This window comes from Cephus cinctus, unplaced genomic scaffold (assembly GCF_000341935.2).
Source record: "Cephus cinctus unplaced genomic scaffold, Ccin1 Ccin1_scaffold0132, whole genome shotgun sequence".
Classification (NCBI taxonomy): domain Eukaryota; kingdom Metazoa; phylum Arthropoda; class Insecta; order Hymenoptera; family Cephidae; genus Cephus; species Cephus cinctus.
Window position 1 is genome coordinate 1,292,414 of NW_014332865.1, and position 10,525 is coordinate 1,302,938.

General features: G+C 32.8%; 4 protein-coding genes across 6 annotated transcripts; 2 read left to right on the plus strand and 2 right to left on the minus strand.

The window, feature by feature from the left end:
- Positions 1 to 1,009: 1,009 nt before the first annotated feature.
- LOC112493720 lies at positions 1,010 to 2,494 on the minus strand. The gene is made up of 3 exons (XM_025080531.1): positions 2,273 to 2,494; positions 1,246 to 2,198; positions 1,010 to 1,149 (listed from the first exon to the last, which is right to left on the minus strand). Exons 1-2 carry the CDS (start codon positions 2,344 to 2,346, stop codon positions 1,655 to 1,657), a joined length of 618 nt encoding a protein of 205 aa, XP_024936299.1. The 5' UTR covers positions 2,347 to 2,494; the 3' UTR covers positions 1,010 to 1,149; positions 1,246 to 1,654.
- Positions 2,495 to 2,666: 172 nt separating this feature from the next.
- On the plus strand, positions 2,667 to 4,620 carry LOC107263171. 2 transcript variants are annotated; one of them, XM_025080527.1, is made up of 7 exons: positions 2,667 to 2,851; positions 2,936 to 3,079; positions 3,150 to 3,282; positions 3,409 to 3,626; positions 3,716 to 3,766; positions 3,872 to 3,955; positions 4,017 to 4,620. In XM_025080527.1, exons 1-7 carry the CDS (start codon positions 2,781 to 2,783, stop codon positions 4,246 to 4,248), a joined length of 933 nt encoding a protein of 310 aa, XP_024936295.1. In that variant the 5' UTR covers positions 2,667 to 2,780; the 3' UTR covers positions 4,249 to 4,620. The 2 variants fall into 2 exon arrangements, with proteins under 2 accessions (XP_024936295.1, XP_015585580.2); XM_015730094.2 differs by having other exon boundaries at positions 2,669 to 2,851; positions 3,150 to 3,626.
- Positions 4,621 to 5,569: 949 nt separating this feature from the next.
- LOC107263172 (alpha-tocopherol transfer protein-like) lies at positions 5,570 to 8,390 on the plus strand. 2 transcript variants are annotated; one of them, XM_015730096.2, is made up of 7 exons: positions 5,570 to 5,839; positions 6,822 to 6,966; positions 7,147 to 7,306; positions 7,430 to 7,610; positions 7,697 to 7,882; positions 7,965 to 8,070; positions 8,147 to 8,307. In XM_015730096.2, exons 2-7 carry the CDS (start codon positions 6,828 to 6,830, stop codon positions 8,305 to 8,307), a joined length of 933 nt encoding a protein of 310 aa, XP_015585582.1. In that variant the 5' UTR covers positions 5,570 to 5,839; positions 6,822 to 6,827. The 2 variants fall into 2 exon arrangements, with proteins under 2 accessions (XP_015585582.1, XP_015585583.1); XM_015730097.2 differs by lacking the exon at positions 5,570 to 5,839 and having other exon boundaries at positions 6,828 to 6,966; positions 8,147 to 8,390.
- A 130-nt stretch (positions 8,391 to 8,520) lies between these two features.
- On the minus strand, positions 8,521 to 10,206 carry LOC107263173 (trypsin-1-like). Its single transcript, XM_015730098.2, has 7 exons — positions 10,070 to 10,206; positions 9,888 to 9,958; positions 9,658 to 9,746; positions 9,450 to 9,588; positions 9,167 to 9,280; positions 8,889 to 9,035; positions 8,521 to 8,759 (listed from the first exon to the last, which is right to left on the minus strand). Exons 1-7 carry the CDS (start codon positions 10,110 to 10,112, stop codon positions 8,613 to 8,615), a joined length of 750 nt encoding a protein of 249 aa, XP_015585584.1. The 5' UTR covers positions 10,113 to 10,206; the 3' UTR covers positions 8,521 to 8,612.
- Between the last annotated feature and the right edge of the window lie 319 nt (positions 10,207 to 10,525).

Genomic DNA, 10,525 nt, shown 5'->3' on the forward strand with positions numbered 1-10,525 from the left:
TCTTAACACAGCCGGCTCATTTTCGAACACATCCATATAGTGCTTCAAAGCACTTTAAACCCGCAAGAGCGAATAGTCCTATCTATTACGTACGGTTATTTAGAATTAATATGAGAACAAAAGATGCAGGTACCTACTGAAAGTGACTACTGACAGGTCAAGCAATTTCGAAATTGACGGAAAATGTTTCACAAGTAAAAAAAAAAAAAATTTGAACAAGTTCAATTTTGTAAAAATTATGTACGAACTCCTTGCGATTTGTATTTGCACATCTTGTCTCTCTTGTATATGTTGTTTCCTTACCGGAGCGTTGGTAACGTTTAACCTCTGTATAAAAAAGACTTTGAATTTCAATTTGAATATTATACTAATTTTTATTATTTATTTCAATTTAAATTTGCAGTGTGTAACGCCGAAAATTATCGATTTTCGACGTGGTTTGACCATTAACAAAGAGGGAAATAATACGTCGCACTTATCTTCTACTCGCTACAACGACCCTACAAGAAATATACCGGGTGGCAATTGTACCGATGAAAAATGTCCTGGAAGAAAATGGGACTGCGCATGCTCAAAAAAAATAATAGTACACACCCTGCCCATTCCGGAAGATCAAGTATGCGGAATAAAGAAAAGGGATGCCTGTGCCTGTCGTCCATTGCAATTGAAATTAAATGATAACTGAACTCATTGTGTCACATGTATATACAACGTCGATTAATTGTTCAACTAGAACGTCTTGCTTGTATAGAACTGAAATTTCATTTTATATCAATTTTCTACCGCAATAAAGTTTTTGTATAGGTTTTGCATGCTTTGATGATATGACAATTTTTATATTTACTACACTTTATTGTAATTATACGAATTCTTAGTTTTTTCATAAATTTCATATATGACTTTTAGGTTTTCACCGGGATGGCAATATTGTTTCTTGTACGACACTCTTCACAAGTACACTTTTCCGTTGTCATTAAATCTCGTGATAGCCGTTCGGGATCTTTAATGACTTGAATGATTTTTTCTTTAGAACAAGTTATGTCAATCTTTTCTTCATCTTGATCGTTGGTATTTATGGTATGTGGACATCGATAACAAACATACTGCATTGATCTGTAGGCATCCATTTTCTTACAGATTCGGGATGTACTGAAGTTTTGTATGGATTGAGAATTTTATTAATGTTTGAGGTTAATCGTTATTTATTATTATTTACGTAATTAATTTACTAGCAATGATACTAACCACATACTGCAAAATGCCATCCAGAGACACGCAACGCAAGCGCAGCTGCATAATGCCAAAGATGCCATTCCTTAGTAACGAGATAAATGCATTTTGTATTTTATAAACTGAATGAATATTTATATTTTTTAGTTTTCTTCGCTTTTTTTTTCATAAATTTTGCAATGCATGAAGGAAACGTAGTGGTATATACTCTTAAATTTAGGTTTTGAATATTTGAAATTTCACAATGGATCTTTCGTCGGATGATGATGTGAAGCTGGCTTTTGTTGGGAATCGAAACAAGTAAATCTCGCGAAATATTGTACAAGAAGTAATGAGTTACGAAAATTTTAATAATTTCCAGTCGATGAAATTATTGAAGTTTCATCGTTGACTTCGTAGTCGGAATTTAAAAAAAATCGTGATCTCAATTTCGTCTTACTAAAAAATGTTCACCAGAATCGCTAGATCTTCTACTAAGCTTTGTATACAACTTATATCGTCTGATCGGTTTTTGAATTTTATAATCAAAATTCAAATGACTTGAATCCTCTTTGTGATCATTATAATACTCTAATGTCTTATCATCTATTGTCGTACTCTGATTTTTGGATTTTTCAACAGTAATCAAATTCGTATCATTTCTTTTATTGGCAGACGAAATGTCAATCTCTACAGGATCTTTTATCTTTGTGATATAATTTCCCGATATGTCCTTTCCATTAAAATGTCTGGGAGAACAGCCATTATCAATTTCTGAATTTCTCTGACATACGCTCATGCTTTTCTGATTTCGTTTATTTTTATATTTATTTAGGGATCGAAAATCGCTGGAATTTCGTGATTTTCGTGAAATATCTTTCGACTTGCGATTATTGAATATTTTTGAAAACTTTTTCTTCAATTTTGGTTTTCGCATACAACACACACTAGAGTCTACCTGTTTGAGATTGTTCATAAATCTTGGACAACTAAAATGTCAAAATAGTAAAAATATGATATAAGTCCAATTAATATTTAAATAATAATTAATTCCATTTCGTACAATACCGATAATAAAATGCACCAGATGCAAGTTATACATGCACTATTACATAATGCAATTCCTTCCACAACCATGACTGTAAGAATTGTATCATTTTGTAAAACTGTAAATTTCGATGATTTTCATTCTCTTTTTTAATAACCAAAAATTGCAGATCCCACTAGTATCATACTGTCATTCATGATACAAACGTCAAGATACAAATTTCCAATGATATGAAACTAACTTCGCAGCCTGTTAAAAGAAATAAAAATTCGCTGCATTCAGCAGAACCTGCCCTAAGACCGCAAACGGATTCGATTGGTCAATCGATTGTAAATTTTGCAAGAGTTACAAATTTGACCAATCAGACGCGTTTGTTCCCTTAGCACTGTATTTGCTGAACACAGCAATTATTACACAAAACAATCAAAAATGTTCGGTAACGATTGTTTAACGAACTCTCGAATTTGCCTAAAAATGGAACGAAAATTTTTGTGCAATAAATTATTTGCAGTATCGTGTTGTTATGCTAGAAATTCTTGCATTATGCAGCTGTGCCTGTGTCGCCTGTCTTTGGTGTGCAAGCACTCTTGAATCGTAAGTTCATAATTACAATGTAACCTATTAAAAAAAAAAAAAAAGTTCTAACACGTACATAAAATTCATACAATTTTTTAATAGTGATAAAAAATCGAAATCACATCGTAAACGTCATAAGAGATTTAATCGTAGTTCAAGTTGTCCAGCAAATAGAAATTCTTCATACAAAAAAAACCCAAAGTCCTGTCAAAATGTATCATGTTCATTGAATACACCATTTGTATGGTAAGACAGAATATTTTGTATTTTTTATATTTTAACTGTAAGTGGTATCCGACTTTCCACTTTTTTTCAGTTGCAAATGCAACAAAAGATCCCGTAAACAATTACGACGTGACCAAAATTGTGACACTGCACGCAGCGCTTCAAATTTCTGCAAATCATATCCAATTGTTTGTTGCTGCTCGGATCCTGGTGCACAAAATACGGTATTCAAAAAATCCACAAAATCATCAACCACATCGTATGCACCGCCACCGACTACCTCATTACCAACAATGTGCAAAAATACTGGCATCGACAGTGCTCTACTTTCTAATCAATGCTCCAAACAGTCACGATCGAGAATGCATGAAGTGAGCAACAATGAACAAACCATGAATTTTTCGCTGAATTCACCAGAGGATATATCTTATAACATTTCACAAGATCCAATACAGCCATTTTTTAAATCACTGGCACCAACCAATGGCGTAGTACCAGAATTTGTACAACGTCCTGTCTATTCTAGGCTTCGATCTCCACGTACTAATTATTACAACTCAATCAAGAGGTAAAATTAAAATATACTATATATCATTTATTATCATTATTTGTTAATTGCATAATATTAATATATTTTTTTATCACGCATCACAAAAGTTGGTCTCCACGTTATGCAAAACCCTCATCGAATTTCTCTACGGCATTTACGTAAGTTATATATGTATATATATATAAATTGGAATAAAAATTTATATAATTAGCAATTATAGACACAGCAAATTCTTCACATTAATATTACTAATTGATTATTAGCGGCGCTCCATCGTACAAGCTTATATGTAAAACGTGCCAATTGGACAAGCACAAGTGCATTTGTGCTAATTTCTGGTGTAATCCGTAAGTTATCATTACAATTGAATGAACTACTTTTAGATATAATCAATAAATATTTTTGCAGAATAATCAGAGCCGGATATCCACAATTTTTTGGATCGAATTTTTCTTTTTCGTCCGATTCTCCAGAATTTCCTACAAAGGGTGCACTCCCCGATCGTGCACCTATCCTTCTGTATCCATGGTCAACTGTTCGTCTCCCACCGACGTCCGATTTGCGTGGAACAAATTTGAAAAATAAAAAATCGCGAAAAATATTATCCTCGGCTTGTAAACGCCAGAAATCAGGAAAGTGAGAGAAACCCGAACGTAAACGATGATCAGTAGTTTTTGTAATACTTCAATAATTTGTACAACTTGCGCAACAGTACTTTACCTCTTATGATTAGAATTTATAATAAACTTTGCATAACGTCAACAAATATAATTTTTTAAGAGGAAAAATTTCTACGACTATACGTCTCAATATATTATTATACACAGAATGCAATTACAAATGGAACACATGCATTGAAAATACGTCGAGCATGGGCAATGATTATCAGCAGAGGACATTTATTTAATTATAATTTCCTTGTTCACCGTTTATTATACAATCCATCATACAAATTACTATGAAACAACACTTATTGAGGTGTACTAAAATAAAAATTGTTACTTAATCATCATACTACGTTTTATGCATCCCCCTATCATACAAACAATCATCGTAGAGGACATTTATTTAATTATAATTTCCTTGTTCACCGTTTATTATACAATCCATCATACAAATTACTATGAAACAACACTTATTGAGGTGTACTAAAATAAAAATTGTTACTTAATCATCATACTACGTTTTATGCATCCCCCTATCATACAAACAATCATCGTAGAGGACATTTATTTAATTATAATTTCCTTGTTCACCGTTTATTATACAATCCATCATACGAATTACTATGAAACAACAGTTATTGAGGTATACTAACATTAAAATTGTTACTTAATCATCATACTACGTTTGTGATCCATCCTACTATCATGAAAACAATCATCATGTACTTGAAGAGTGACGAGTCAACCATGTCCATTAATTTACATTTACCTAACCGTTACGTAATGATATTTTTCCATTGTTTCATCAAATAAAATATAAATTCCAAAAATCTAAAGTAATGCAATAAATTGAATATATTATATCAGATACGCAAATTCTCAATAATCCAATCAGAGATGTAAATTCACATTGAAGTCGATGAATCAACAAAATCGACTTTATCAACAATAAGATATTTTTTTCAAGCAACAAACGTTTCAGCAATTCTTACGTCATTTCAAAAAAATCCATTGGATGACTTTTGTACTTAAAATAATAAAGCAGCACATACCGAAAGTATCTTGATCAATAACCAATACCGATAACAGTCAAAGTACTTTACATCATGTCCGGTGACTTCATATACCTATGCGAGTACCACAAATATGTAACAACGTCTGAGAAAAATAAAATCAAACACTCCTATGTATCTTGGAGCATAAGGTCGGTGTATGTGTATTTACATTGGCTATTGCGAAAATGTCACAGCCAATACACAGTATCTACGGAGAAGGTGGCATACTTATTCTCTAACAGTTCACGCTCGTATTCGCTTACGTCGGCACTCAGTGCGAGTGCATTGCGTCCTTTTCGCATATTTATGGTGGGGACTGAACGTGGGCTTCGAAAGAGACTGTCTCGGAGTAAATATAGTGACTGTAACGTAAGTGTCAGGGATAGACGTATACCCCATCCTCGGAGTCAAAGAAGATATTGAATTTTGCAAAATTTTTTTTCGGAAATAAAATTTGTAAAAAAGTCGATTAACACAATTTTCGTATAAGGTCACATTGATATTTTACACAGTGAGTATTTTGTTAATTTTTTTTAAGTTATTTTATAATTTTATTTTATTTGAGAACATCAAATACTTTTATGAAAATTTCGTATTTTAATACAACTACGTGAGATTTATTTTTTTTTTTAATTTTAAGTCGCTATGCATCAAATGATAATAGAAAGTCAGTGAATGGTTGTAAGTGCATTGCGTACTTTACGTAACAGTGATTGCATTGATTTTTCATTCTTAAACTATCATGTCTGTATTGGTGACTTTTGAGTCCTATCCGAATATCAATCTCTAAGAGGATATTCGTAGGGTATATAAAATTTTGCATTGTACTCATAGTGGTGCATACAAATTTCCAGTCACGTAAATACCGGAGAAACTTCAAAAATGAATAATGAGATATTTGAAAATTGTCAAACGTGAAGAGAACATTTCTCTGTCTACGATATTGCACGAGGCATATCAATTTTTTACTAGTCGCAGGAAATGTCACTCGACGGATTAAAGCAGAGAAAGTCCAATCACAACTTACGTACAGTGAATAGATATTGGGAATAACGAGCCCCTTGAAAAATTATTTGAACGATATAAGTAACTCTGATTGGAAATAGTTAATAACTTGTAAATTTACCTTTAACTAAAAAACAATAGCACCTAGTATTCATGGGTTAAAAAAATTGCCATTTATATCGTCACAAGAATATATTTATTGAAAATTATTGAAAAATAGTGTCTTTGGTGAATACGTATTTCGTATTCAAAAAGCTATATTTAATGTTCGTCAATATTGAAATATATTCCTCACATTTATCTCCAGCGTGTAAACATACTTGGACTTTACACAGAATCTTCGTTCACATTAATTTTCCGGATGTGAATTGCACAACAATCGATATCCTGCGGAACTTTACGTAATAATGGCCATGAAGTGGATAATAACTCAAGCTTCAATGACGTTATTGAAATTAAAAAAAATCCAAGTCATTTACTTGTTTCAGGTAACAATGACTTTGCTCCCGCCTACAGTGGAGCAGCAAAGACTTATAGACGAAGAACTTCACTCAGACCCGGAAGTGACGAAACGAGATATAGCCTCTCTTAGGGAATGGCTTTCCAAACAGCCTCATTTACCCCAGCACATGGGTCCGCAATTTTTTTTTTACCATTCGAAACTTTTTTCTATTCCTTTTTTTTAAGTCTTGTTTTACTGCAGTATCAGGCTCGTTTCAAAAATTTTACTAAAAATTTGATTTGTATTGCTGTAGAATTTTGATACGTGTATTTTACGACGTTGTCTAATATACCTATTTCATAAAATTTCAGATGATGATAGATTAGAAAAATTTCTTTTTGGCTGTAAGAACAGTGTGGAAAGATGCAAACACATGTTGGAAAGATATTTCAGCGCACGAACCGCCTTGCCCGAATTCTTTGCTGCTCGTGATCCACTTTCCAACGATATACAAGAATGCTGTGACGCTGTGTAACGATTGATCGTCTATGATATTACAAAAAATTGCGAAATCCATATTACGATAATATTACGCAATAGAATATATATCTATAATGTAATTTTTCAATTTCTTATTTTTTTTCTCAATTTTAGACAATACTTCCTTTTGCCATCTTTGACAAAAGAGGGTCACCGTGTGACTATTTTACGACTGGCGGACTATGCCTTAGAACGATTTTCTATTCAGGCTATCGCGAGACGCATTTTAATGGTGATGGATACACGTTTGGTCGAAGAAGTATGTTTGTCGAACATTATGATCTTCGATCTGAAGGTAATATACACGAGCACGGAATTTGGTATAGGATAAGATTTAATATTATAAATAATGAATAATATTACATTTGATACAATTTTCAGGGATTCACAGCTGGGCATTTTGCAAAATGTAGTCCGACTCAAAGTATTGTACGACACGCAATGTTGGCAACACAAGACAGTATGCCACTTCGATTGACTAGAGTTCATTACCTCAACGCGCCTGCGTTTATTGGAAATATTTTAGCAATATTTTATCCACTGCTCAAAGAGAAATTGATACAAAAGGTTCATAAAAACGACAAATAATACTTAAGAGAAAAATATAGTCCATCATTACCTTACACTAATCTGCGTCTATTTTTTATAGTTTCGCGTGCACACGGGTGATGGGGAGGAACTTTATCCATATATCGAGAAAGAAATATTGCCTGAGGAGTGGGGTGGAAAGGCAGGATCTTTTAAGGAGCTCAATGGTATAAAATTGATAAGTAATCGATATGAGGAGATCGATAAAAAATTTATTTCATTATAAAATTCTTTTCATTCTAGACGCATGGAGAAATAAAATTGAAAAGAACCGCGACTGGTATCTTCGCGAGGAAAAATTAAGTCGAACGAACGAGAACGCTCGTATGCCACATACGAAATCCAGCATTGCTGTGGAAATCAATGGCATTCAAGGCACATTTAGAAAGTTGAACATCGACTAAAACTTGTATTCGTTACTTTTCTTCCTACTGTACTCATCCAGGCAAGAAGTATTAATGAATTAAATTAAAATTATTATCAGTAATTGTGTAATTATTATTATAAACGTGACACGTGACTGACCGGAATATATAATTGCACTTGACATTATTTTACGATATTACGAAGAAAAAAAGATGAAAAATCTGATTAAATAATTATTTACACTTTCAACATGAATTGCATCTATTTATTACAAACAACGTAATCAGGCATACAGTCATAAGTTGAACATTTTAAACAAATATATTTCCGTATGACATTTTATTTATACTCCAGTATGTCGTCTTATCCAATCACGATTGCTAGAAACTCGAGAATAAACACCTGGTGAACCAGCCCATGCGCAACCGCTACCCCACGAAACGATACCATAAACTTTCTCATAAGCCACCAATGGTCCACCAGAGTCTCCCTATAAATTGGATTAAAAAATTATATCATTAGAATCAACTAATTTTGATCAATTTCGTACATTCGCATAGTTATATATTAACGGTCACAATATTTCGACCCAGACTAAATATTAATGTAAAATTATTACCTGACAAGCATCAACGCCACCGTCAGGGTATCCAGCACACAGCATGTCTTCGGAAAGAGACGACGGATCATACATGCCCTGGCATCGTTCCATAGAGATTTTTGGTACGACAGCCATTTGCAACTGTTCTGGAGTACTGCCCCAAAACTGAAAAAGAAAAGTTTAAATAATTAGAGAATTACATAATACTTGATATACCATTATTATTGTTTGTGTATTAATATTATTTTATTAATATAAACAATTTATATTTCAAAAACTGTTACAATAGTACTTACGGTTAATGTGCCCCATCCAGAAATTTCTGTCATGGTATCATCTTCCAGTAGTTCATCCTGTTCGGGTAATCTGATTGGTTGAGCGACTGCAGAAAATTCGATTGGATGACGAAGCTTGAAAAATATTATAATATTTTAAATTTCAAATTGTTTTATAATACACACAGGTTTAATATACTGCTTAATGCACTGTGTCATAATTATATGTAAATTGCAGATAATTAGTAATCATGCCATTGGATTGCGTTGCAATGCATGTCATTTATTTTTAATGTACCAGTACCTTAATCAAGCCAATGTCATTGGAATATCTAGATGGTGATGTGTATCGTTCATGAACGACGACAGAATCAACTTCGTGGATAATACCACCAGATGTCCTCATCGAGGAACCAATTCTGACCGTGTAGACGGAAACGTCTCTGCGAACGAAATAATTATTTGATTTTGCAAAAGTTGTATCTAGAAAAGTATGATAAATATATCTAAACCTTTGAATGCAGTGAGCGGCTGTAAGAATCCAGTAATCGTTGATTATACTTCCGCCACAATTATGCCTGCCGCTAAGCAACACGGAAACCTACGATGGAAATTTTCATATTAACGTTAGATTATAAAAATGTCAGAGAATGAATAATTAATCAGTTAATTAATTAATTAATTAATTAAAAGTTTTTTAAAGTACAAATCACTTCCTTAATAAATATTATGTAAGTCTCACCTGAAACGGTTTTTTATCAATAGTGGTATCTTGTCCACCCACGATTCGCGGCGGAACCGCACCTGCTAAAACTGTATAAAATATATAATGAAATAGAATAGATCTGATGCGTTGGTTACTTGATGAATGACAATTGATACAACTTGTTTATAGAAACAATTAAAGTCAATTTTTTCACTTACCGTGGGCCGTCGCAAATATTGCAAAGACGCTCAGTGCTAACATGGTGAACAAGTTTTTAGTGGACAGAACGAATTTTCCAAAATGAATCTTTTATATATCCTACCGAAATCGTTATCTGCGTTGATCAATGTGATTTTGTCGTAAGACATATTGATAAATCAGTTCAGAGCTAAGACAGCTCTGTTCATTAACCTATAATTACGATGTCATCAAATCCATTTTAAATGCGATTAAAATGTAATCAAAATGAGCCATGGACTCATGTTAATCCTATGATTCTTATTAGATAAATGGTTATGTACAGCATTGATATAAAAAATTAAAAATATAATCGTTATCAGGAAATATATAATATTAAGAGGATGAAATATATTACAATGGTAAATAGGTAACATTTCCATATTTGATTTGTATTGTTTCCAATAGGTAACATGGTATAGGTAACATACTGTATG